This window comes from Manis pentadactyla, chromosome 1 (genome assembly GCF_030020395.1).
Source record: "Manis pentadactyla isolate mManPen7 chromosome 1, mManPen7.hap1, whole genome shotgun sequence".
Taxonomy (NCBI): domain Eukaryota; kingdom Metazoa; phylum Chordata; class Mammalia; order Pholidota; family Manidae; genus Manis; species Manis pentadactyla.
In genome coordinates, this window is record NC_080019.1 from 8474459 (window position 1) to 8501387 (window position 26929).

The 26929-nt window shown below is 54.2% G+C and overlaps 2 protein-coding genes across 11 annotated transcripts in view; one reads left to right on the top strand and one right to left on the bottom strand.

Moving 5' to 3' along the window:
- The first annotated feature begins 1794 nt into the window (after positions 1-1794).
- On the top strand, positions 1795-11383 carry CHRNA2 (cholinergic receptor nicotinic alpha 2 subunit). Its single transcript, XM_036889138.2, has 6 exons — positions 1795-2009; positions 2998-3149; positions 3529-3573; positions 5934-6043; positions 8711-9725; positions 10804-11383. The coding sequence occupies exons 1-6, from the start codon at positions 1901-1903 to the stop codon at positions 10927-10929; spliced, it is 1557 nt and encodes a 518-aa protein (XP_036745033.2). The 5' UTR covers positions 1795-1900; the 3' UTR covers positions 10930-11383.
- A 1383-nt stretch (positions 11384-12766) lies between these two features.
- The window catches only part of PTK2B (protein tyrosine kinase 2 beta), a 122362-nt gene continuing 108199 nt past the window's right edge, over positions 12767-26929 (bottom strand). For 6 of the 10 annotated variants that reach the window (XM_036889140.2, XM_036889142.2, XM_036889143.2 and 3 more), the window contains 11 exons: positions 25148-25256; positions 23861-23926; positions 22425-22550; positions 18881-19036; positions 18633-18779; positions 18376-18411; positions 17901-17925; positions 16574-16620; positions 15745-15882; positions 15396-15476; positions 12768-13803 (listed from right to left, as the gene is read on the bottom strand). In XM_036889140.2, the coding sequence (XP_036745035.1) occupies positions 13588-13803; positions 15396-15476; positions 15745-15882; positions 16574-16620; positions 17901-17925; positions 18376-18411; positions 18633-18779; positions 18881-19036; positions 22425-22550; positions 23861-23926; positions 25148-25256 (1147 nt within the window). In that variant the 3' untranslated portion in view covers positions 12768-13587. Of the gene's footprint in view, positions 13804-15395; positions 15477-15744; positions 15883-16573; positions 16621-17900; positions 17926-18375; positions 18412-18632; positions 18780-18880; positions 19037-22424; positions 22551-23860; positions 23927-25147; positions 25257-26929 lie in introns of all 10 variants that reach the window. The other 4 variants (XM_057507543.1, XM_036889139.2, XM_036889144.2 and 1 more) reach the window with 4 other exon arrangements.

Below are 26929 nucleotides of genomic sequence, written 5' to 3' on the forward strand. Positions count from 1 at the left end.
GTCTGGTGAGAGCCCACCTCCTGGTCCATAGACAGACGCCTCTTGCTTTGTTGTCACACGGTGGAAGGCGCTGGGGTCTGTTCTGTAAAAATGCTAATGCCATTCATGCGGCTCCACCCTCACGGCCTCATCACCTCCCAGAGTCCCGGCCTCTTCACACCATTACACTGGGACTGGGGCTTTAAGATGTGAATTTTGGGGCGGGAGGAACACAAAGTTTCAGCCTGAAGCCTGGGCAATAATCGCTTTCTCTGGAGATCAGTTAGCTGTGCTTGTCTCGGCTATGATGGGCTTGCTTTAGAAAAGCCCTCAGGAGACAGCGCCCTGCAGCAGGGAGGGCCAGAGCCCCCAGACCTGGCCGCTGCACCTCACCTGTGCCTTGGGCCAGGACGCAAAGCTGCATTTACAAACTCCAGTCCATTGTCTCCTGCCCAGGAGGGCAGAAGGGATGGTGTGACGTAAAATTCGCCATTAGTGACATTTAGTACATTTACAATGTTGCACAAAGATCACCATATCTAGTTCCAGAACATTCTCATCCCAAGCCCATTATCTGTACCGAGAGTCAGCCAGTGCTGTATCCCAAGGACACAGCCAGCCTCATACACAGTGACACAGTGAGCATTTGATACACACAACATGTGCTTGAACATAAGGCACCTGCTCGCATTCTCCCAATAAGGAGGGTTGTTTAGAAAAAAAAAAAAAAAGGAACACTAATTTGAATATTAAAACTTTGCAGAGCAATATTTAATATATTTCTAGTGACCCATGTTTTGAATCACATAGTGCATGAAATAATGTGTGAACTTAAAAATACAGCTTTTCCCAACTACCCTATTTATGAAATATTCATTCGCACCTGGGGCATCAGGGTCCTTCTCATCCCTAGACCCATTTTCTGAATCAGCTGTTCATATTCTAGCTTATATCATCCCCCTTACAGTCTGAAGAGAGCTGGCTAGTTCTTATTAATCCAGATGTTTCTTATTTGTTTTTTCATAATGGCTTTTTGGAGATATAATTCACATACCTTAAAACACACCCTTTTAAAATGTACAATCCGGTGAATTTTAGAACCATCACAGAGTCGTGCCACCATCTCCACTGTGTAATCGCAGAACATTTCACCACCCTGCAAAGAAACCCCATCCCTTTACAGTCACTCCCTCTTCCCGCTCCCCCCACAGCCCCACTGCAGCCACTGATCTGCTTTCTGTCTCCACAGTTTTTCCTATTGTGGGTATTTCACATACACAGAATCGTATAACATGCAGAGTTTTGTGTCTGGCATAATGCTTTCGAGGTTCCTCCATGCCGTAGCATGTCACACTTCATTCCTTTTCCTGACTGCAGAGTATTCATTGTTTAAACACAGCATAGTTTGTTTATCTGTTCACCAGCTGGTGGGCATTTGGGTACCTCTACATTTTGGCCATCACAATTAGCCCCCGACTCCTTCTATGGAGTACCACCCTTTGCGGTGTGGTCCTCCCCATGCTACAGATGCAGGACTGAGGTGAGAGCAGTGGGGACTTCCATCTTGCCTTGAGCCTTCCTCTGTCCGGTGGTCAGGGCTGCCTGAGGGCGGAGGAGCCAGTTGACCACAGTGAGGATGATGCCGGTGCCTCAGTTAAGTCAGGGAGAGCCCGAGGGCCCTCAGCTCCCGGGAGGCCTGTTTGCTCACCTTTCACACCTCTGTGGCGTGTGAGCAATAAAGGCACATCTGTGTCAAGGATGCATGACCCCAAGACCCTTTCCTGGGCTTGCTCAGGTGCTGCCGTGAGGGGGAGCCGTGCGGAACCCTGCGGGACCACTGCCGTGCCAGCAACCTGAGACCTTGCTGGAGGAGCAGGTCCGAGGTTCAAGCTGCAGCAAAGCCCTTGTGTGCCCTCCTCTGATGTCCTGGGGAAGCCATACCCCGTCGTGGGAGGCCATGGGCTCCTCCCACTCTGCAGTCCCATGCACGACAAAGCTGGCTCTGTGGTGGCTCCTTCTGATCCCAGCAGGTAAGTGGATGTAAGCAGCGGACCCTGAGTCACACCTCTAAGCTCACAGGCCTTGTGGAGATGGGCTCGTGGCACCTGCCAAAGCTGGGGGTGGGGCTTGCGGGCAGCTTCCTGCGCAGTGAGAAGGCGGTGGGGCACGCACAGGTGCGGCCTTGGCGGCTGGGGCTCCGCGAGCCTCCCAGAGCTCCAGGGTGCCTCACCTGCAAAACGCCAGCCGGACTGCAGACTCCCGGGGCGTCGCAGGGGTTGCAGGAAATGAAGCCGTGTGACTTGCCCCTGGGGTACACTAGGTATTGGGCACGTGGCTTCTAGGGTTAGCAATCTGGTGCTTCTCTGGACTTGAGAACAGTAGTCTCAGCTTGCTTAGGCAGCAGATCGCTGAAGGGGTGACGCTGCTTGCAGAACATGGTGAAAGCAGACACAAGTGATTCCATGAGACTAATTTGGGAGCCTTTGCTCAGCTGATAAGAAGGAGCAAGGCAGTGATTTGAGAAAGATGGGAGAGATGCCCCAAGGAGGCCAAGGATTTGTGGTTTGCATTAGTGGCTCACTGACAGGCGGATGAAATGAAAGGCTCACTGTCACGCGTGCCGCCCTTCTCCCTGCAGCCCACCCTACACAGACCAGGCACCCCCCCGGTTTGCTGAGCCCCTGGGGCTCCTCAGTTCAAGGCTGGATCTTGCCCTAGGTCTTACTTCTTCCCTGTGCCTCTGCCTCTACAGCTTTCTCCATGCCTTCTGACCTGATAGTCATAGAGTAACTGACATTTCTTGAGCTCCGACCATGTGCTGTTTGCTTTGTTAAGCTTTAAAGTGCATTGTTGTATTTAATTTTCAACAATGTTTTGAGATATGATCTGGGTAACACCCCATTTTACAGGTGAGGAACCTGGCTGGGTGAGGTTGAGTGGCTTTGATTTGATGGGTAGGGGACCTAAGCACCCGCCACCACGGCCCTGGAGACCCCACTCTCCCCTCCTTTCCCACAGCGACGGCGCAGCAGGACCCCCACACCCAAGCCGAGGACCGCCTCTTCAAGCACCTCTTCAGGGGCTACAACCGCTGGGCACGGCCGGTGCCCAACACGTTGGACGTGGTGATCGTGCGCTTCGGGCTGTCCATCGCACAGCTCATTGATGTGGTGCGCCTGTCCCGCCACCCTTCACCCCCTTGGGATCAGCACCCCCTTGGGATCCCGGGTCCTCCGCCCCACCCCTCCTCATCGGAGCATCTTTGCTCAGAGCCGCCGCCGTGTGCTCCCGCTCTCGGCCCTGGAGCCCCTCTTCAGGGGCACTGCTGGGCAGCAGTGGGGTTCTAGACCCCTGCTTGATCCACTGCACCGAAGCCTAGAAGTCCCAGGTGGCCTGGGTAAGGGTGGCAGTGTCCCAGGGTGTGGTGGGCAGGCTGGGCTTGGGGGTTGCTTAGGAGGGTCTTCTGGATGAGCCGGGCCCACTCCTCCCTGATTGCTGGGCTGGCCCCATAGCTCTGTTTCTCTTACTCTCTCTCCCCACACCGGCCAGGACGAGAAGAACCAAATGATGACCACCAACGTCTGGCTGAAGCAGGTGAGGGCGCCACCCCCCACCCCCCAACCCCCAACCCCCAGCTGAGGCAGGAGCAGGGGCGGGGCGGGAACCTGCTGCCCCCAGGCCCTCCCGGGACTCTCACTAACAGCAGGACTCTGAATCCACGTGTTACCTTAGAGCTGCCACTTGGGGCGCCCCTGAAGCCCACCGATTGCAGAGAGCTTCTCCTAAGGGGTCCGGCTGTGGTGAGGCGAGGCTCTGAGTGCAGTGCCTGCGAATGCCACCTGGGGAGTCACGAGGTCCCTTCTCGGGAGGGCATTTCCCACATCCCCGCTGAAACCCCACATCCCACTGAAAACCGCTGGGAGCTTCCATTCTGCCCCTTTGACAGCTGAGGACATGGAGGGGCAGAGCACAGCTTGGCCAGGAAAGGCAGCCGAGGTGCTGACCCAGAACTGCGGCTCCTGCAGAATTTGGTTGTCATAACTGTCCCCATGGGCTGGTCACCTAGGGTTCAGGGCTGGGGTGGGGAGGGGAGGATGGAGCACTGGAGCGAGAGTCAGCCCACCAGCACCACCTCTGACTAGCCTGTGATGCTGTGCATGTTGCCTGACCTCCCAGAACCGCACTTTCCTCATCTGTGAAATGGGGACACTGGGATCCTGTACTGGCAGCCTGTTGCCAGTTATTATAATCCAACTTGGTGCAACTGCCCCCAAATGTTGGCTGAACTTGAAAACCTGACAGCTGATGAACCGGGGGTAGGGGATACATTTATGAAGACCAATCCTTTTTGGAACTGTTCCTCAATGTCCTGAGAAATCCTGGCAGTTTTGCAAACGTCTGTATCTTTCCTGTTTGGCAAGTTGGCTCCTCCGTCCACCTACGCCTCCCCCTCCAGATGAGCAGTAATTCCCCCTGGCAGGGCCAGTGTCTTCCTGAGTGTGGTTTGGGTACCAATGGCTGTTGTGTGAAACGAGTATACTTGGCTCACAAACCTTTTTGCAATAGTCGCACATTTACATATTAGTAGATATTTTCAAATGCTGTTGGCCTTCCAGTTACATCGTGATATAAAATGTAAAAATTTGTAAGTTTAAAATAGCGAACCAATGTAAAGGAATACACTAAGTAAATGATAATCCAGGTGGTACACACGTATTGGCAAAAATGATGAAAACTGGGACTGGAGTGTGTGAAGTTTGAGGACCACTGAGTCAGCTCGGGGCTTTTCCAGTCTCAGGTCTGCTTCCTGGAAGAGCTCATTTCCCTTCACTCCCACCTGGATCCCTCACCAGGTTATCATGTTGTGTAAACATTACACGACTCCCCTTAGAGGGGAAAAAGGCATCGTACATGGGGGGTCTTTCCAAGAGTGTGTCACTGCACTGTTTTAGAGCAGATGCCCAAAAGCACAGTGGTCCCTGGAGTTAGGGCAGGCTTGGGACGGGGAGACCAGGGCTCAGGCCCCCGGCTGCCACTTGGTGGTGGCTATTTTTTTAATGGGGGTGGCTGTCATGTTAATTATTACAAACCCCTGGAATGCAAAGGACAGCCTTGTGTGTAAACACCAGTAGTTCTCTGTAGGGGGGCAGTTGCTCCTTTTAGGTCCAGAAAGGATATGGGAAGCCCTCCCAGAAATAGGACCATACAAGTGTACAGGAAGGAGGGTTTCTTTTCATTGCTAGAATACATATTTATTGTGCCCTGACCAGGAGCTTGGTGCTGGGCATGCAGAGTGAAACAGATGTTTCCCCTGGCTGCATGGAACTCACAGAGGCACTACTAAGTGTCATCTCCGCTTGTGATAATGCCGTGGAGGGAAACTCAGAGATTGAGTAATCGCACCTGGTTTTGGGGAGCAAACAGATTCGCCTGGGCCCGCTGGTGGGAGCCTCCTGGGGCCCAGAGCACGCCCTCCCAGCCCGGGACGCTGAGGGCTCCCTCCGGAGCAGTTGCAAAGTGCTGGTCGCCTCCCCTTTCTCAGCTGTGTATCTCCGGGGGGCTGTTTCTCTCTCCTGTCCTCAGTTTATCTGTTGAATGGGCAAACAATTCCCTGCCTGGCTCTTCCATTAGGTTCTTCCTGGACCTAGGGTGTTAAAAACTTTGAGAACCGTGATGTCCTACAAAGTGTTCCTACAAATGAGTGACGAGGCTGGCGGGGTCGTCTGGTAGGCAGTGGGGGCACACTGAGCACTAGAGGCGGCAGGGCCTGCTGCCCAGGTGTGCCATGACTTGGGGTACCCGAGTCGGTCTGAGGAGTGGGTGGGTTACCATAGGCTGGCCCCCGAGTCTCAGCTCAGAGCCCTCCCTAGTCTGCTGGGCCAGGCGAGCAGTGCCGGGGGCTCCCCAGTCCCCGGGCCACGCTGGTGGGTGACGGGACTCCCCTCTGTGCACAGGAGTGGAGCGACTACAAACTGCATTGGAACCCAGCCGACTTTGGCAACATCACTTCCCTGCGGGTCCCTTCGGAGATGATCTGGATCCCCGACATCGTCCTCTACAACAAGTAGGCGGCTGCTGGGTCCCGGAGGCCGGGAGGCCCCTTGGAGGGGCAGGCGGGGCAGGTGGATGCCCCTTGGTGGGCTGCCAAGGGGTCCCCTTGGGGTCTCAGCTCCCTTGCCTGCCTCTCAACTCCTGTGCTGCTGGTCCTCACTTCTCCACCTTCTCTCTTGATTCCTTTCTTCCTTTCATTTTGTTCTTTCACTCATGCATCAAAATTTACTGAGCACCTGCTCTGTGCCAGTGCTTGGTGCTACACTAGTAGGACACAGATTTGCCCACACTGATTATTGTTAGAAAACTGCAGTTGCATAGGTAGGCTCTGGAAACGATGCCTAAAGATTGGAGTTTTGCAGGATGGAGTGTTGTGTAAACAGGTAAGCGCATCCTGGGGTAACACCTTCAAAGGGAGCAAACTCACAGGGTTTGGGTATTTAAAAAATAGCATATTATTTATAGCTACCTTGTATTCAAGACCAAAAAGGGCCAGTCTGAGCATAATGACTACAAGTTAGTAAAAAACAAGGGCATCTAAAGAGAGCCCCAGTGGACATCTGTCCTCCCCCCTCACAAAAATTTGTTTTCTGGACAGAAGATACAGAGATCTATACTTTCATTTGTGTGTTTTGTATCAGGTAATTATTCATTTAGGTGTCAAGAACTTAAAAGATCTTTGGCATGTTCATCTAAACATTTTCCTAAAGTGGGGCTCTAAGGACCACTAGTTCTGGAGATATGAACAGGGATGAAAAGTGATCCTATAGTCAAAGCATTGTATGTCTTTAATCTCCTCACCTCTACCCCAGAAAGTATCAGGGCACGATATTTTCCATGCTGTTAGAAGTTGTGCAACCAAGAATCCTATTTGGTCTAGCTTTTCCCAATTCATTTGACCCAAATTTGGAAAAGCTATTTTAAAAAATAAAATAAGAGGGAAACTTCTGGAGTTTTGTGTCTCTGGCTAGGTCAGAGGGGACTGCCAATGGTTCCTGTACACTGCCCAGCCCTGGGCAAGCCAAAGACCTCCCCTCAGGTCATCTCTGGAAGCGCAGATCTGTACGAATGACCTGGAAGGTCTAACAGGGCAGGTGCCTAGTGCTGGCAGCTGCGGGACTCACAGACCCTCCAGAGTATCCGTGCCCCACCTCCCGCACCCCTGAACCTTCAGTGTTCTCCCGTTCTGTGCTTCTGGCGGATGTCAGGAGCTAAGTCCTAGCATTAGATGTGACCTGGAGTTTGGGGCTTGCCAACGAGGTTTTGACCAGTGTTAGTTAATTATAACAGGAAATTCTCTTGATAGGACAAAAGTCCAAATGCTATTCTTGTAAACATTTAAAGGAGTGTCTCTTCCACCCAGACCCTCCGCTCCAGTTTAAGCCAAGATCAGAGAAACCGCTCCTCTCTTCCTCAAAACGGGGCATGTGTTGCCATCTAGTGATAATTGTGTATAATGACAAAAATGCATTACATTTTTTTTTTTTTAACTTTTGCCCCGAACAGTTACTCCCAAAGCTCTCATTTCCTACTTTCTCTTTCAGAGTTTGCTGTTTTCTAGTGTCTAGCCTGGAATTACCGTATGGGAAATAAGTCTCTCTTCCTGGGTATGCTAGATCCCCCGTCTTTAGGACGGACCCTGGGAGTTGGAGGGGGAAGGCTGGCTTGTCAGAGTGGGGAAGGAGACCTCCCCAGGGGACTCAGAGGCTCAGCCTCCCAGGAAGCCCCACCCGACCGGTCACGCTGTGCCGCCGCCCCGAGAGCCCTCGGGGGTCCTAAGATGCCATGCGGCCCCAGCCTCATCTCCCAGCCTCCCTCACGCCTCGCAGCCCCAGCCCACGCCCACCTGTGAGCTGTGTCCTTGCCCTCCTCCTTCCCTGTTGCCCGGATGCTCTGCTGGTCCTCCCTCCACCCTATGTCTCTGCCATTTAAATCCTCCTGGTGGTTATCAATGGTGGCCATGCTCACTGCAGACAGAAGAGCCTCCCCATATGTCCTGGGAAGCCCTAGGGTTGCCACACTGCCTGCCTGGAGTTGTAGGTGTTCAGGGCTGTGTCTCTTTTCCCCATAGTTCCTTTAGGGTAGGCGTGTCCCCCATTCCATCCCCACAGCTCCCACCTAGGCCCCAGTGGATGAGGCTGGGCTCAGAAATGCACAGCAAATGTGTGGAGTCAAGAAGGTATCTTCCTGCACCAGCAAATATCTTAGGTCTCTTTTGGTCAAGGAACTAAAGATCCCAGGGGGAAAAGACATGATCCCGGCTGGGGGCCTCATTCACCATCTACTGGGGATGAAAACATACTCCTAAATAATCACTTTAAACTATTAAATGAATACAAACAAGCAAACTATACTGCATAACCACAGATATGTAACAACGTTATGTATACATGACCTATATGACAATCGGATATTTATGCTAATAGTGGTTATTTTAAAAGTTCTTGTTACTTCCCTATGTTCTTCAAAATTCCTACTTTTGTAATTAAAAAGATTGTGTTTGAAAGACAACTCATGTAGCTATAAATGTTGGTGTCCTGAGAGAGTCTCACGCACGGCAGAAACCCCAACCCCTTGGCCAGGTCTGGCTGTGGTGCGGTGCCCCCCACTGCTGGTTGTCGGGGGAGCCTGGCTTGGGCAGGTGGCTGTGCAGGGCCCCCACCTCCTCTCCTCTCCCCAGTGCCGACGGGGACTTTGCGGTGACCCACATGACCAAGGCCCACCTCTTCTCCACGGGCACCGTGCACTGGGTGCCCCCCGCCATCTACAAGAGCTCCTGCAGCATCGACGTCACCTTCTTCCCCTTCGACCAGCAGAGCTGCAAGATGAAGTTTGGCTCCTGGACGTATGACAAGGCCAAGATCGACCTGGAGCCGATGGAGCAGACGGTGGACCTGAACGACTACTGGGAGAGCGGCGAGTGGGCCATCATCAGCGCCACGGGCACCTACAACACCAAGAAGTACGACTGCTGCGCCGAGATCTACCCCGACGTCACCTACGCCTTCGTCATCCGGCGCCTGCCGCTCTTCTACACCGTCAACCTCATCATCCCCTGCCTGCTCATCTCCTGCCTCACCGTGCTCGTCTTCTACCTGCCCTCCGACTGCGGCGAGAAGATCACACTGTGCATCTCCGTGCTGCTCTCGCTCACCGTCTTCCTGCTGCTCATCACCGAGATCATCCCGTCCACCTCGCTGGTCATCCCGCTCATCGGCGAGTACCTGCTCTTCACCATGATCTTCGTCACCCTCTCCATCGTCGTCACGGTCTTTGTCCTCAATGTCCACCACCGCTCCCCCAGCACCCACAACATGCCCCGCTGGGTGCGGGCGGCCTTTCTGGGCCGTGTGCCCCGGTGGCTTCTGATGAGCCGGCCCCCGCCACCCTTGGCGCTCCACAACCCCCCAGATCTGAGGCTCAGCTCCTCCTGTCACTGGCTGGAGACCAACGTGGATGCGGAAGAGAGGGCGGAGGAAGAGGAGGAGGAGGACAGATGGGTGTGTGCAGGCCAGTCATCCCCTGCCGCGGGCGTCCTCTGCAGCCGTGCTGGGCTGCCCCGAGGGGCCTCCGGCGCCCAAGCGGAGGCCCAGCTGCAGGAGGGTGGGCTCCTGCTGTCACCTCGCGTGCAGAAGGCCCTGGAGGGCGTGCACTATATTGCTGATCACCTGCGGGCTGAGGATGCTGACTCTTCGGTGAGTTGGGGCTGAGTGGGGGTCCCTTCCCTGGGCGACTCGACCAGTCTGGGAGTGAATCATCTAGCCCCAGGTGTTCGCGTGGCCCAACCCAGCCTCCTCCATGAGGTCCTCTGTCCCTCAGTCATGGCCCTGGGGAATCCGGAAAATATTAGGGTAGAGGACGTCTGGCTGGCAGATCCTAAGACATTGATTGGCAGGTGGCAGAACAGCAGGCAAAACGGCCCCAGCTAAGCAAGCCAGAGGTGGGGTTCTCAGCCTCTGGACTCCCCCCGCACTCTTGCAGCCACTTCTCACATTCCCTGGGGGGGTGAGGGCCGGGGTCACATGAGGGCTCTGCCTCCTGCCCCTCGTGGGCTCCGGCGTTTTCTGGACTTCACTATTCTCTCACGACCCCCGAGGGAGCATGGCGGTACCAGGCGGGCTCCCCTGCCGGGCCCAGCGCTCTGAGGTGAGCAGGCCGCTGCCTAGGGTCCCAGGATTCTCATCAACCTCGGGAAGGATGAAAGGCCACAGTGGGGCGGTTATGACTGGGTGGCCTGGTGGGGTAGATAAGAAACGCTAATCATTCTCTCGTGCGGGAGCCGCTAGGAGTCCAGACCCGCTTACCTGGGCTGTGAGCCCAAACCCCACACAGCGCCCTGACCCGCATGACCCATGACCCCTTCCCCTGGCCACACCTGCCCTCCCCTCCCTGCTGCTTCCATCTCCTGCCGCCGCTGGGAGGCGAATGGGGCAGGAAAGTCCTCACATTGGCTGACTGCTGGCTGTTGCGCTTCAGCCACTGGAGTCCCTGCCCTTGGGTGGTTCTAGAACCTCCTTGTGTCCCCTGGCCTCCCTTCCCTGGAACTTGAGGGCCCACGGAAAGGCTCTGGGCCGCGTCTTAAGGGTGGGGTAGGACCACAGGCCTTAGGAGAGGCTGTTTGAGTCTTGAGAGAGCCGTGCTCCCCGGCCCACCTGAGCTCCCCAAGGTCTGAGAGGGCCTGCCGCCGTGCCCAGGCCGTCCTGCCAGTGCTAGCGGGGGACGCGTGCCCTTTCCCAAGGCCAGGCCCGTCACCACAGCCCTGTCCACCTACAGGTGAAGGAAGACTGGAAGTACGTGGCCATGGTCATCGATAGGATATTCCTCTGGTTGTTCATCATCGTCTGCTTCCTGGGGACCACTGGACTCTTTCTTCCTCCATTCCTGGCTGGAATGATCTGATTTCATGTCCCTTGCTTTGGCCAAAAGGTGGCACCGCTGACCACCGTTACCTGCTGCCGCCTGTAGAGTAGGCCTCTGGGTGGGCACCATCCGACTGCAGGTGCTTCTCCGTGGGCTCCCGCACTGGCCCAGCAGCCGAAGACTTCCTGGAATAATTCGCTTGCCAGTGTCGGGCTACTTGCTGAGAAGCTGCTGGGCGCACAGCCCCCTTTTGGATGTGAGGAGCTGGGAAAAGAAGGCGATTGCTCTGCAAGAGGTTGTGGTACCGTGGTAACGAGGGCGGTTGTGAAGTTCTCCTGCAGAAGTGAAGTAGAGGGACAGGAGGGGCCAAGCTGGGGACCCGGGGAGGAGGCGGTGGGGCCCGGTGAAGAGGCACAGACCTCAGAGGAAGGGTGCATGGGGAGGAGGACGGAGGGTGCTCAGGGGGCAGCAGGGCTGGGAGCAACATTTTGGATTGAGGAGTGAGCCTGAGGCGTCAGGGAGAACAGCCAGGCTGAGGTGGGGCGTGTGGGCACAGCGGGGGGGAGGCTGGAAAGGCAGGCCAGGGGGGCAGCCTGCAGGTGTAACGGCAGAGCGGTGGAGGCTTTTCTGGAAGGGGATGAGCAGGGAGGCAAAGCTGCAGGGGGCAGAGGGGCGCTGTGGCTGGAGGCGGGAGGCTGGGCCGCCCCACCCACCGGGAAGCCCTTTCGAATCCCCAGACTTCCGCCAGCCGCTGGGCCCACCTGGCTGTTGCCCACTGGCTCAGCACCAGCCGCCCCAAGGTGTGACAGTAATGAGACCATCTGTCCTTCAATGTTCGTTTGACAAACCAGAAAGATGCCCGGAGCCATTCCAGACCCAGCCCAAGCCCACAGCTCTCTCCCTCCCTCCCTCCCTCCCAAAGCACTTGGTATTTCTTCAGGGGGAAGTGAGCTGGATTGTGGTGGCCCTGAGACTGCTGTGTGGACGCAAAAGCCCCAGGATGGCTTCCATTCCCAGGCTGGCCTGGCCTCCCCTTCCTGCCCAAAGCCGGAGATGGCCCAGGGCTGACGCCGCCTTGGGATTCAGCATCCGCGGTCCCCAGCCGCAGGGCCAGCCTGAGGCGCTGCTGCCGGGATCCTGCCTCCCCCAGGCCAGCCCAGACCTGGACGGCAGAAGCTCAGCAGCCAACAGATGGGGGCCTGGGTTCCCGGATAGAGTGGGGCCAGGGCAGGAAGCCGAGCGGGGTGAGCTTCCAGTTTCCCTTGGCCTTTGGGGACCCTCCTTCCAACCCCCCATGCAGTTCTCCCGGACAGGCCCCGGGGAAACTGACACCACAACCCAGTCCTCGGCCCCCCGGTTCTCCCCCAAGACCCCCACCGAATGGCCCATCCCGGCTCCTCCCTGCCCCAGTGGGTGCAGTTCCCCAGCCTCCCCTCTCTGATCTCCCAGACCTGACCTCCTGGTACAGTGACCTTGGCTCTTGTTATTCTGCCTCCCTTTCATCTTGCATGTGAGTCAAGAGGTCAAATAGAGCTGCTGCTCATTCAGCCATGGAACCCTACTCAGCGTCCCTAGGACCCCCAGCCCCACTCCCCCATGAGCCCTGGCTGTCTGGATTGCAGCTGGAGGACTGCCATTGGCCTCCCACCAGAAAGCCGCCCCCCAGCCAGGGGCAGGAGCAAAGGCTCTGGGGCACCTGCCTGGCCCCAGTGCTCTGACACCATGTGCCCCTCGGTGCGTGAGTCCTGGAGCTGGCCCTGTGTCTGCACCTGACGTGAGCACAACGATCACTTGCAGGGCTGTGGTCCAAGGTCAGTGTTCCTGCCAAAGAGCAGGGCAAACCAGCAAAACCACTCACAAAGCAAATGGTACAATTTTAATTCATCACAAGTTAGATAGAAAGAAGGTAAGAGAGTGCTCTTCTGGGACACAAGAAGGGGGGCAGGAGCAGGAGGGAAAGTGGGGAGAGCAGGAGAAGAGTAAGAAAAGGGGGGAGAAGACAGGAGGGGCAGAGTGAGGGAAGGGGGAGGCGGGAGGCCGGGGGGAGTGTGGATTGTGGTCCGAGCCCCGTTTGGCCTCGCCTCTCCTTCTCCCCGATACTCGGCGAGGTGACAACGGCAGCCTGCGCCTGGACCCCCAGTAGTTTGCTCCCGGACTGTGGCCGGGTCCCCCGCAGGGGCTACATGGCTGTCGGTCCAGACCAAACTCATATTAAATAAATTCCAATATACACTGTACAAGAAAGCCAGGTTCACCTCTCATCTCACCAGCTGCCCACCCCCAAAAGAAAGCCCCTGTCCAGCCTCTCTGTGCAGGGGGCTTCGGGGGACCTCTGAGGGCAGAGAGGAAGGAGAAGGAACAGCTTGCTTCCCAGGTCCGCCTGCCATGCCCATGCATAGAGCCGTTGTGGCCGCTAGGGGCCGTGTGAGGAGGGGCTGGCCCAGGCGCGAGCCTGGCAGAGCCCCGTTTGTCACCCCCTGGGGTCTACAGCCCTGGTTCTCCTCCGACCAGCTGCAGCCTGAGCGGCACAGTCCGGGGGCCGGGGCGGGGAGGGGGAGTCGTGCAGAGTGGCCAGGGAAGGAGGACTCCCCTCAGCCTTCCCCTGAGATGACCCACATGACCGAAGGCAAGGCAGGGCCGGGGTGGGGAGGCACAGGACAGGCAGGGCAGAAGGTGCAGGCAGGGGTGCCCCCTCCGTCACTCTGCAGGCGGGTGGGCCAGGTTGGCCATGACCTTGGCCTGGTCTACAGCATCGAGCAGGTTCTTGGCATCAACGGCCAGGGTGTGGGAGGCCATGAGCATCTGCCGCTTGCACTCCTCGCTCAGGGAGGTCACGGCGTTCTGCTGGGCCAGTCGCATCTTATTGATGAGCTCCGCCAGGTCCTTGTTGAGCAGTTTCTGGGTCCCTTCGATCTGTAGGGAGAGCGCATGGGAGAGGCCGGGAGCATGAGGAGCCCCCTGGTCATGGACAGGAGGATGGCGAAGCCTGGGACGGGTTCTGGCCGAGGCAGCGAGTTCACTGGGGGGCAGGTCCTGGCTCGGGCCCAAGCAGAGTCCCAGGCGGCACGTGGACCAGAGCCGGGTGTGCAAGGGCAGGCCCTGCAGACATCCCAGAGCCCAGCCCAGTCTGATCAAGCCCCTCAGACCCTCTCGTGCCGGCCCAGGGGGTGAGGGAGTGGTTAGGGGCAAGTGTGTTTATCCATTTGTTAGCGGTCCACCATCAAATCAAGAGACCAGGGCCTGGTTTGAGCTGCATGGTTTGGCTGACTGCCGTACTCCCAGGGCCTCACACATACTGCTGATCACTCAGCCCTCAAGAGATGTTTATCAACAATGAATGGTTGGGCCATCATGCCTGGGTAAGGCCATCAGGACAGGCCAGGCTGGGCTCCTCTGTGGGCTGCTGTGCCCACTGGAAGGACCAGGAAATGCCCAAGCCCTCCCACATTGTGTCCTGAGCTGTCACAGACGGTGGAGACCGTGGTGGGGTGTGGTGGTCATGTGTGCTGTGTCACTGGTCACTGGGAGATGGTGAATCAAACTACAGCCTGGCAGGGGGCGGGGGAGCCTGGGGCCAATCTGCCCACAGAATGGCAAGCAACAAGTGTTCAGAGGCACCGTGCCAACCTCCCACAGCTGCAGTAACAAATGGCCACAAATGCAGCGGCTGAAAACAACCCAGATTTACCCTCGTACACTCCTGGAGGTCAGATGTCTGGACTGGGTTACATGGGGCTGAGGCCAAGGCAACAGCTGGCCTGCATGCCTTCTGCAGGGTGCAGGGGAGCATCTGTTCTCTGCCTACTCCAGCCCCTAAAGGCCACTGCCTTCCTGGGTGTGTGGGTCCTTCCAGCAAAGGCATCGTTCCAGCCTCTGCCTGCCTCCGCCACCACCCCTCTGACCCTGACACAGCCTCTGCTCCGCCTCTCTCTTCCAAGGACCCTTGTGGCCGCACTGGGCCCACCTGGATAATCCGGCATGATCCTCCGGCCTCAAGATCCTTAACTTAATCACACCTGCAAAGCCCCCTTTGCCACATAAGGTAACAGAGTCCCAGGGTCCGAGCATTAGGGTGCGGACGTCTTTGGGGGGGCACTGTTCTGCCTCCCACAGGAGCTATCTCAGGAAAGAGCACTAAAGTCCTGTTTTGGTTTTCAGTGATTGTTTCTCACTTAAATAAAGAAAATTAGATTAAATGATCACTTGAAGAAATCTTAACTGCTCTTTTGATGACCCCCCCTTGACTTCAGTATGGAGGGTGACCAGAGAAAGGGTCCCAGGAGGGAGAGGGTGGTGTGTCCTCTGCACACCCTCATGCATGAAGAAGTCGCTGCAACTATCTGAGACCTCAGCTAGGAAGTCGCCCTGGGAAGCTGCCAGCTTCCTGGGTGCCCACACAGACCCCGGTGGCACCTGCTCAGACGGTCCCGTGTGAAATGCAGTGGGGCCAGCTAAAGGCCAAGGGGAGGAGGGGCAGCTGGTGGCAGTCGGACGAGGACTCTCACCTCTGTCCTTGAAGATGACGGCAAGGAGGGGAGAAGGTCGTCCACACTGCCGATGAGCTTCCGCAGGGTCAGGCCCACGTTCTGTGAGGGGTGGGGGGCTGTCACCTCTGGCTTTATAGAAAGCCATGTGTCCGCTGGGAGGAGCCCTCCTGGGGATGCACCTGCCTTCCAAGGTTCCCTCGGACTAAATGTCATCTAACCGCCGTGTTCTAATGGGGGTCTCCCTGGAAAGGCACCTGCTGGGCCCACAGGGAAGCCCAGCCCTTCCCCTTCCCATCAGGGCTGGAGGAGCAACGACCCTCCCTGCCCAGCCCCCCAGCTGCTGTCCATGCTTCTACGCCCCTCTCACCTTCACCACCACAACGTAGCCCTCGGGAGGCAGCTGGTAGAGCTCGTTCTTGAGGTCCAACACAGCCCGCACCAGCTCCATGACATTGAGGTACACCAGGTCGTCGGTCCGGTCCAGGTTGGCTGTGGGCTGGATGGACTGGGGCAGAGGCAGAGGGCTGGGGGCGAGGGTCTCAAGCTGGGGGACACTACCCTTCTTTCCTGGACAGGCACTGCTGGGGCCAACTGAGCCACCAGCTCAATTTGAACAGACTCTCTCCAAAATAATAGGGCCTGTCCTGGGGTGCTCCCTCCCTTCTACTTCCAAGGCGGTGGCCCTCACATTAGAGTCTGCCAGGTGGCATCCTGGCAATGCTGGCGGCCGGCATCCCACCAGGCCCAGTGAACTATCACCTAGGCGGGGGTTTCCAAAGCTCCTCAAAGCTCCCCAGATAATTCCGTCGGGCAGCCAAGGCTGAGACCCACTGCTGCAGGGTGAGGAGGACCAGACCCTGCCTTAGGCTGCTGCGAGAACAAGGGGGGTGCAGGGGCCAAGGGGTGGCTGGAGAGAGGAAGGGGTCCAGGCCTCCCGCTCACAGGCTGCACCCGTGTGCTCACCTCCAGGTCAGGGAGGGGCACGGGGACAGGACCCTGGCCTTTCCCTTGCCTTTTTTGTGACTTGACTGTGTGGCCTTAGACAAGGCACTTGCCCTCTCTGGGCCTCAGCTGTATAATGAGGATACAGGACCCAGTTATTTCTGAGGGCCTCTCAAGGCTTCCTAATCCATGGCCTTCAGTCTTAGGAGCCCTGATTCGAATCCATTACCAGCTCTGGCAGAGCCCACACATACCTGCGCGCCCAGCCGCGGCGGCTTTTGTGGGGGCCCCGTGAACTCCGCTGCAAAGGGGAGGAGAGTCAGTGGAGGGGCTCTCAGCACCCTGGTCCTTCTGTTTGTACCTGATGACCATGCCACCCCTCTCCTCCTCTCCTGGGGGACCCAGAGAAATAGCCTCGGATTCCAGGAGGATGCCAGGAAAATAATAACCTCTAGCCTCCGGGTCCTCCCATAATCAGAGACAAGATACTGCCCACTTCATAGAAAGAAAAAGCCACGGATGCAGCAGCATGGGGTGACTGCAGTGCTGGTCCAGCCTCTGCCCTGGCCCGGAGGAGCAGCGCACACTCTGGCCCTGACAATCAGGAGGAAGACGCTTCCCTCTGTGAAGGCATCGGCGGCTGCGGAGCCCCCACGAGGTGCAGCAGCTACGGGGGGAATCTGTGAGGATTCCCTAATGGTCTGCTTTCAGCTTTTGGGGGGTCAAGGAAATGTACCAGCAGAAGAACCATGCTCTTCACTCCCTGCTTGGATAAGCAAAGACACGCACAAGCCCTGGAGAGTGGGCCCCCGGGGTGCAAGTCAGGACACTCCCTGGGCCTTAAGGTCGTAAATGGGAGGGTTAGTTCCGAAAGACCCCTGGGGCTGGCTGCTTGGGCTCAAATCTGAGCTGCATGTCTTTGGATGTTACTAAACTTTCGAGGGCCTCGGTTGCACATCTTTTGTTAAATGACATGATAATAAATTGTACCCATCTCATGGAGTTGCTATGAGACTAAACATGTTGACAGTTGTAAGCAGCTTGGGCCCGTGCTTGGCTTGTGTTTTCTGTGACTGTTGTCATTGTCATGGGTTGCTGGCCTCCTCCTCCTCCTCAGCCTGGCTCCTCCCTCCCCCACTTTAGCAGAAGCTTCTGGCAAGACCCTGCCGACTCGGCTGCCCTCTTTCTCTCCCATCCGTGGTTCTAGGGAACATGAGCATCAGTGGGGAGAGGTGAGCGGAGCTACTTGATTTGCCTCCACAGAGAGCCCCCAACAGAGTGTGTGGGAGATGGGAAGGATAATTCACCCACTCCTCCAAATACACATAAGAAGGAGACACACGGGGCCGAGGACTGAGGACTGTGACACCAGAGAGATGAGAAGAGGCTCCGGGCAGGGCGAGGGTGGCGAGCGTCCACTCCCCAGTGGACCCTCTCTGCACCCTCGGAATTAAAACAGGCAGATGTTTCTTAAAATGGCAGTAGGCTCTGCTGCTGTCTTAGGTGGGCAAGGAACAAGGATGGTGGCTGAACCTAAGGTGTCAGGCAGAATCCCTCCAAGGGATGGGTGCTGACACTTACTGTAGCCAGCCTCCTTCTCTGGCGTCTGGAAAGAAGGAAAGAAAACCCATCACTAATGGACTCTGGGAACAACCCACTTTCCGCTCCTCCTGCTCCCCGTGCACAGAGGGACCAAAAGTGGCCTGGGAGTGGGTGCCTCCTTTCTGAGAGGCCGAGGGGTCCTGTGGCAGAGGCAGGAGACACTAGGGGGTAGTAACCTCTAGTCTCCTGGTCCTCCCGTTTTCAGAGACAAGATACTGTCCACTTTATAAAAAGAAAAGCCACGGATGCAGCGGGATGGAGTGACTGCAGTGGTGGTCCAGCCTCTGCCCTGGCCCCGAGGAGCAGCCTCATGGAGTAGAGGGAAGAGGTGGGCTCCCAAGGCGAGAGGCAGAGGGAAGAGGTGGGTGGGCCCAGGGCCTGGACTTGGGGTCCCACCTCTGTGAGGACTTCCCACGGCTCCACTCTAGGGAAAAGACCTCTCTCAGTGACTTACCAACAGTGACTTATTGTTCATGTAAACCATGGGGTCCTGCAGAGGAGGAAACCAAAGCACAGGACTTAGGATTCTAGAACTAGGAACCCCAAGAATGCACGGACAGCACTGACTGCAGTCAGCTCAGGTGGCAGAAGATGACACAAACCGACACGATGGCATGGACATACCTCCCATGCAAGCGTGGTTACCCACACGCGTTCAGTAGTGCCACAGAGCATGTCTCCCTTCCCTCCCACAGCCCAGCAGCTGCTCACCAAGGACTTCTCCTCCTGCCTCAGCCACTGATAATCTTCCACCATCTGCTTCTGCTGCTTGTCCAGGATCTGCCGCATCTTGACCCGCTCGGCCTCCCATAGCTGCTGGGCCTCTTCTCGGCTGCTGGGCCGGATGAAGTCCTCCTCCTAGGAGGACAGCGGGGAGAGAGGAGAGGACACTGAGTCCCGGGACAGGAGAGGGGCAGTCCTCAGTAGAGCTCTGCGGGAGCCACAGGCCTTGGCCTCACCAGCTGCTTTGTTCTTACGAAGCTGTTCTTCAATCCACAGCCATATACGCAGACAGTTACTGGGTCATCAGCCCCAAGCTCAAGCCTGTGATGCAGTTGATGCCAAACCTGAGATCTCATTGTTCCACATTCATCGTATTCAAACGAGTGCATGATCTGGTAATACAATTTTATTTTCAAATTACTACCCTAATGTGAGTTGGCCTTTCCCATGGTTGCAGTCACCTAATGCACAGAGACATGCAAAGCCAGCCCTCCGGAAAGCCGTGAGTGCTTACTTCCACCTAAGCACCATGGCAGCAGGCTTCCGGGAGCAGAATGCAGTCCCCGCGAAGCTGCACCTGGCGGGCTGGAGCCTGAGACGAGAAGCAACGTCATGCGTCCATCTGATCGTGCCTTTTTATTAAGACATACGTTTTATTAGGATAGTAGCTTGGGTTATTTAGCCAAAGGTTAAAAGAAATACACAAGCTAAGAGATAAAGTGAAGAACAAAATGTAAAGAAATATGGATCTATAGACACACAGTAACTGCTTCCTCTCCCTAGCTTAATTAATCTAACCCTTGTTTTAACTCATTTGTGGGGCTTTGGACCTATTGATAGTTTTACCTGCAATTTCTTAAACAGAAGGTGTTGCATGTTTTCTTTTTCTTTCCCTTCAATCTTCTCCAAGGTTTGTTAATATCATTATCTGTTCAGTCCCTGAAACACTTTTGCTTTTTTCCTGGTGCCCACAATCATATGGCATCATAAACTCATGATGTTATTGTCCTTTTGGTTTCAGAAAGCCCAGAGGGGGGCCTTTGCCAGGGGGCAGGGCCTTTCTATGACACCCAGGCCACTAGGTCCCCAAAACTCTTTCTTTTGCAGTAGCCAGTGTACATACAATTCAATTGCAAATAATGCTAAAAGTTATTCTCAATCCACCTTAGCAAGCCATTCTCTCTGCCAAGCCTCTAAAATAGACTTTCCCCACTAAACTCTCTGCAACCCACCTGATTATAACAAGTTATCCAAATAGTTATACTGGTTTGTTTCCCCTATTGCTCATTGAGCTTCAGTTATCACTCTCAATTTCTAACAGTACTGTTCCCCACAAAATACAATTTCTTGCTGAACTATTCTGTTTGATAATCTATTCAACAGCGACTTCTGAAGTGACTATGACGTGGTGGACGTAGGGCTGTCCCTGTTCTCATGGCGGAGAGCAAATAATAGACTGGGGTTTCTCGACCTCTGCACTATTAGCCCTTGGGGACAGATGCTTCTTTACTGGGGGAGAATTTCCTGTGCATTGTAGGGTGCTTGGCAGCAACTCCACCCATTAGCACCAATTGTAACAAAAATGCCTCCAGACATCAATCCAAAGGTCCCTACGGAGGCAAAATCACCTCAGTGGAGAGCTGCCGAGCTAGACCTTATTTTAACAAACTTCAGAATGTAAGAACATTTTATAATCATAGAATTGGTCAACATAAATATTTATTTCACTGAGGCTGGTGCTCCAAAATGAGGAAGATTTAAGGCTACAAATCTCCCCAGTTCAGCGTGAACAACCGCAAACATAATAGTATGGCTCTGCCAAGCTGTTGACAAGTAGTGGCAAGCAGGAACTCAGTCAAGCATCCCAACGGTAGAGTTAAGAATCTGATGTATGGACTGAGGAAGACTGAATATCAGTAGGAGGACTTGCCAGACTCAAGACAACACCGTGTAGTTTTGTAAGTGCTAAAAGAAGACGCCTCCGTTCAGTTCTCTCATATGCCCAGGCCTGATCACTACCTTAAATATTTTAACATGTATTAGAAGATCTGTTCCTATGTCTTCTGAAATCCACCCCCACCCCCGCGCCCCCGACCCCCTGTGGCAAAAGATACTGTTAATGGAATTTACTGTTATTTTAAATCTCAATCATGAGATCTTTAAGAGGAGGTTGCTGCCTTCCTGACTCTGGTGTGGAATCCCACAGATTCCCAGATGAGTCAGAAAATAGAGTCAGTCAGTAGAAAAACTGTTTCTGTAGGAAAAACATCTCTGATTTCTGTTAAATGCTTTAAAGTGCTCTGCAGGGGGCCTGTTACACTTTTCCAGCGTTCTACCTGGAAAAGGTTTTCTCAGTGTTTCCGATGCATACCATAAAATAGAGTTTATATTTTTAACTTCTTTTCGTTTATGTAAAGAAATGCTCATTATGTTCTTTCAGGCAGACTTTCCTTATGGCAAGTACGACTAAATCCCTGACACAAAAGGTCCTTTTCCCTGCTGCGCAGTCTGTCTTTATGGAACTGCACAGGGACATTATGGTGAAGCAGGGATTAGATAAAGGCAGTGCTGCCTCTCAAACGTGCAAAATAGCTTCTTTCTAAAAGGACACTTTTAAAACAAAGCTCGTTAAAACTCAATTACAAACAGAGTCAAGCGTAGGAGGGTGGAGGAGCTGAATACTACCTAAATTACAGTGCATGCCTAAAAACGCAGTTTTATTATTGTTCAGTAAAGATATAGATTCGTTAAATTTATATAAAAGAGAAAAACGAGTTAGGTCAGTGGAAAATTTATACCACAATAGATCTTGCTGCCTAGAATTCTAGAAAGCTTAACACATTTCAAATTTTAACTAAATTAGGAATAAAGATACAGAATTTATCAACATGCTTTCTTATATTTTCAAAGTCTTTTGGACAATTTATAATTTTGAAATGTAACATGCAGTTTCTCTAAAAATTTTTAGAGTGTGTACTGAACCTGAAATACCATGCGTCTATACAGAGTTAAAGCAAAAATATTAAGGGTTTTAGCCTGTTTTATCACATGTCAAGATTCAGTTTAGGAAAATAAATCAAGTGTTTATGGCAACTGACCACAGGGACTATATTGAAGAAAAGATGGGTGGTGACACATAACAAGTGGGTATCTGGTTCTGATCAAAAGTGCCTTTTCTTTTTCACAAGATTTGACAGTCTGAAGCTAGTCCATGAAGTACTCAGGGCCTCATTAGCAGCTGACAACAGAGGTGATGGGGAGGGTGGCTTAGCCCCACACTGGCTCCCCAACACTCCTTCTCACACAGCAGCAACTTTACAAAAGCAGCAGGAGCACAGCCACGAGGAAGCCTTTCCTTTGACTGAGGAGAGATTTAGCAACCAGAGCAATCAGGCAGGAAGGGCAGAGTGGGGTGCAGCCCCCAGGATCTTTTGTTCTCTGGCACCATCAGACTTTGCTATGCTCTGCCCACAAGACTCCACACTACCTGCAGGGCTTAGGAAAGGAGAGATTTTACATCATTCGCCACAAAACCAGAGTATGGGTGGGGGCAGGTCTGGATCTAGCTGGTGTCCTCAGCAGCAGAGCCTGGCTTGGCTCACACCTCTAACATGTTTGCAAAGGAGAGGGAGTAACAGAGCCCCTTGGTGGCCTGTTTGATGCATCGAAGCAGAAGGGCACCTCCTGGGCCTGAGGATGTGGGGTTCCTGGTGTCCCAGGCACCTCCCTCCAGCAGCCTCCTTGGTCTAGGCTGCGACCCAGCATGCAGAGCCCTCTTACCCGCATGCTGTGGCGCTTGAAGACATTGTGCCGGTGGAGAGGTGGGGTGTGCAGCGAGTTTACAGGAGATGGGTACTCCATAGGGCTGGTGAGCGTAGGTGAGCTGGCACACAGGCCCTCAGGGACCTATTCAGGAGAAGCAAAGGAGCACCAGGCACAGAGACAAGGCAAGAAGATGGACAATTAGCTGCTACAAACAAGAGCACAAAGAAATGACACGTGAGCACCATGGGAGGAGCAGGACTTGCTCTCTCGGAGTAAGTTCTAATAAAGAACATGGCATGGGCATTACATTGGCCATTTGGGAGACATGGTGGAGCAACAGACACAGCTCTTGGCTGGGAGCAGCACAGTCACCGTGGCCTTGTTCCCCTAACAGCCGTCTATCCCCATGCTCTGCATATGATGGAGTCCACACCCGTTACTGAGCTACTGAGCACATGTTTCCTCCTTTAGGACTTTTCAAAAAAGAGTTCTATTTCATAGTCACATTACAAACTGACAGATATGATTAGCTCACAGATATGTATATGCATATATACATACATATATATAGTCATTTAAACATCACAAAAATGGTATGTTTCTTTTTAGGGATATTGTTTCTATCTTATGCATCACAGTTTTTTCTTCACATGATGAGGATTCGTCTGTTCCTGGTTGGCCTTATTTTCGCACCTGGGGAGTTTCCTTGAGAAATATATGACCATGGGACACCACCCTTCTGTAATGAGCACCAAATAAACAAACATTGTTTCTGTTGGTTGAGATGCTCCATTATTGAGCAGCAACTACCAGCTGAGGGATGTAAGGGAAGAAAAGGGAGGGGCCTGAGCTCCCTATGACTGAGATGCAAGAGAGAGACACAGGACAGAGACAGAGACAGAGACAGTCTGAGACAGGCACTGAGGCTTGGGACAATCCCACAGTTGGTAATGACAGAGACAGAAGTTAAGCTCAGGTGGAGCTCTGCTCTCTCTTGACTGGCCACCCAGGTTCTGGTCAGGGCCTCCTCTGTGGGGAATCCTAGGAATCAACTACATTTTCTGGGGAAAACATCAACGGTCCCCAACTGGCTGGGATTCTTTCTCAAAAGGCTCTGCTCAAGGCAGGAGGCCAGGAGGGCCTTGGGCATGGAGAGGTGGCTGTAGGCAGGCACAGGGAGCAGCAAGCACTATGGGCAGATGGACGGACTTAAGGCGCATCTTAGCTGAGGACAGACAGCCTGGTGGAACTGCATTTCGAGTCTTCTGATCTCTGGACACTGAGTTCAAATTCTCCTCTGTGTACCAAAGAAGAGCCAATGTAGGCCATCTCCATTTCCCAAGCAGGGGACTGCGATTGCTACTTAGGTAATGGGACTACTCAGTGGGATGGAATTTTTAGAAGGTGAGGAGTGGCTCTGAATTTCCCCAGCCCTCTGGCTACATGTTTACCTGGAACTGCAGCTTGGGGGCCAGAAGGTTGGTTTGTGGAGGGGGTCCATATTTGGGCCGGCTGGGCTGGAGAGAAAACATAGAGATGAGTCAATCCGTGCCTCTGTCCTGAAGGGAGCATAGCTTCCCTTGGGAAATATCAGGTTGGCGTCAGGTCAGGCTTGTCCAGAATGAAGGGAAGATGAGGGGCACAGTTCCCATCAAATAATTTGCATGCACTCGGTGAATACCCATTATGTGCTGCGTGAAGGGACCATACAAACAGGCCAGCCTGTCTGCCCTCGTGGGGCCGTCGCTACTCAGGAGGTTACAGGTCTCTGGGTGTGGGGCCACCCTACGTGTGGGAGCACCCTGCCACAGCAGCAGTGGAGAGCCGCAGACATTCAGAGGGCAGGTCAGGGAGGGCTCAGGGGCTGCATGGAGGAGGCGAAACAGAGCTGGGCCCAACGAGGGGAGGGGTGGGGCATGCCAGGAAAGGGGACATGCGGGGAGGCTGGACAGGGCTTTGTCCTGGGCTGGCTGTCTGTGCCCCCAGATTCATATGCTGAAGCCCTACCCCCAGTGTGATGGTACTCGGAGGTGGGGCCTACGGTAGGGAACTAGATGAGCTCCTGAGGGGGACCCCAGGATGAAACTGGTGTCCTTAGAAGAGGAGCAGACACCAGAGCTCTTGCTTGCGCTGCTGTGTGAGGACACAGGAAGAAGGCGAACGCCTGCAGGCCACGGCTCTCACCAGACACCGAATCAGCCGGCGCCTTAATCTCGGACTTCCCAGCCTCCACGCTGTCTGTTGTGTAAGCACCCAGTCTGGTATCTGTTACGGCAGCCACGGCAGACTGAGAGAGGCATAGTCCCTAACGTGGGGGTGGCCGGGCACTGGCTCTGGAGCCCAGAGGTGCCCTGGGGGGTGAAGACCTGGAGGCTGGACCTATGCACCCAAGAACACTCCCCACTCATGTGACCTTAGGGGGATCTAATGTGCCCCTAAAAAAACACCAGAAAGAAAGGTGGTGCAGCCTCTGATGGGAGTGTTCCTAGGTGATTCCCTGCCTCAGCTGCCTGACAAGGTGCCTGCTATCTTGCCACCTCAGATCCCACCAGCCAGTGCGCCGATGTGGCGGGAACTGAGTTCCATGCTGATGGACGGTTTGAGGGGCTGAGAGGACTACAGGGGCGCATCCTGCCTGTACCGTGAAGGAGGAGTTACTGGGTCAGGCTGGGTATGCGTCACATGGGGAGCCAAGGCTGCTGTGACTCATGGATTGATGAGTCTGCGGCTTAGCTTACCTTTGGTGGGGGTTCCTGGAAGACTATGGGCTCCAAGATTTTGGGGGTTCGGTAGCGAGCATTCCTCTCCTGCTCTATAGCAATGTCCTTCTCCATCTGATAAATGTCACTGCAAGGAGTCAGGTCAAATAAGGAGAGAGAAGCAAGGTCAAAGATGCTCCTGGGGCCCCCTCTCTGCACTCCACTGAAGCCTGGAGAGGCCCAGACAAGGGCTGCTGGATGACATTTCCAGCTCCCCTGCAGAGTGGCCTGGGGAGACACCCCTCTGAGACAGGCTGGGTTACAGGCCCTGAGGCCACCTCCATACTGCATTGGGAGGGTCACAGGAACTAATCCGTGGTGGGAAAAAGTCCTTGGGGAGCCAATCCAACCAGGCAGGGGAGAATGTCTCCAGCCCACCTGCCGTGCCCCTTGCAAGGCTGTGTGGGCTACTGGCACCATCCCATATGGAGATCTCCGATATTCCAGCCAACTTCATGGCCAAAGCCCGTGTTCTATCTCCTGTTTTTCACTGGATGTCCCACCAACATATTCCTGATAATGGGAAAGGCTATGGAGTCCCTCCCAGGTTAGCTATGTGCACGCACCTTGCCTTTCCTACCCAATCCAGTGGTTCCCCACTTGGAAATCATAGACCCTAGAGGACTCTGGGATGACTGCAGGGGCTCACTGCATCCCCATGTTCATATGTGCACCAAGCATTGTCTGTAACCAAGTATTACGTACTCCTGAAACTACTGAATATATACTATTTGGTATTGTATTTTCAAATGCATATGCATTATACTCCATATGTAATAAAAATTTCATTACATAACTATAATCACATGGAAAATTTTTTAAAATCTGACATTGAAAGGACCTTTCTTATCCCCCAAAGACTGAGAAACACCCATCAAATCCTTTTTAACTCTTAATGGAGAACTGTCAGGCACTGGCTTAAGGTCCCTGGGGTCTTTAGGTATTCTTTCTGTCAAAACAGAAAAGATTTCTCTTAATTCCATCCGTGTGAGTCTGGCGCAGGTCCTCCCATGGAGCGGGCCTCACAGCCCGGGGATGAGTACCTTGTCACTGCTCGTCATGGTCCTCAAGCCCCCAGAATGAGTTAAGACCACTCCCACCACCACCCCATTGCCCCAGAGATTTGGGCCTCTCAGCTGCACCTTTCAGATCCTTTTCCCCTGGAATGCCTTGGCTTCTCAAACCTCCCTTATGAAGGACCAACAGATGAGTCTAGAATCAATCTGGAGCGTCAATGCAGGGATAGACAGAAACAGAGGCCTTCAAAAACTGGACGTCTTGCCCACCGTGTGGAGCCCTGCCCTACGTACAAACACAGTGCCATCCCTGCCGCAGGCCAGGTGGTCCTGCATTCTCCAGGTGCCTCCCCATGGCAGCTGCCAGGGGCTCTTTTCTAAAAGAAATGCCAACATGTTGAGACATCCTTTAAAGTCACAGTGTTTTTCAAGTTCACTAAGCAACAGATTCCCTAAAGCAGGGGTCAAAGAACTGTGGCCGGGCCAAATTCAGCCCCCCTCATATTTTTGTATGGCCTCCAAACTGAGAATGGTTTTTATATTTTTTAAATTTTGAAAAAAAATGAAAAGAAGACATTGCATGACTTGAACACTACATGAAATTCCTATCACCATGTCCACAAGAAGAGTCTTATTGAAACCCCGCTATACCCACTCATTTATGTACTGTCTCTGGCTGCTTTCAAGTTATGGAGGCAGAGTTGGGTACTTTCAACAGCGACCATATGGGCTCGCAAAGAGCAAA

Excerpts from the sequence above, each read along its gene's own strand:
- CHRNA2 (XM_036889138.2), top strand. The coding sequence starts at position 1,901 with ATGTCCTGGGGAAGCCATACCCCGTCGTGGGAGGCCATGGGCTCCTCC. Across the intron at positions 3,574-5,933 it reads CCAACGTCTGGCTGAAGCAG|GAGTGGAGCGACTACAAACT; the intron begins GTGAGGGCGCCA and ends CTCTGTGCACAG. Across the intron at positions 9,726-10,803 it reads CTGAGGATGCTGACTCTTCG|GTGAAGGAAGACTGGAAGTA; the intron begins GTGAGTTGGGGC and ends GTCCACCTACAG.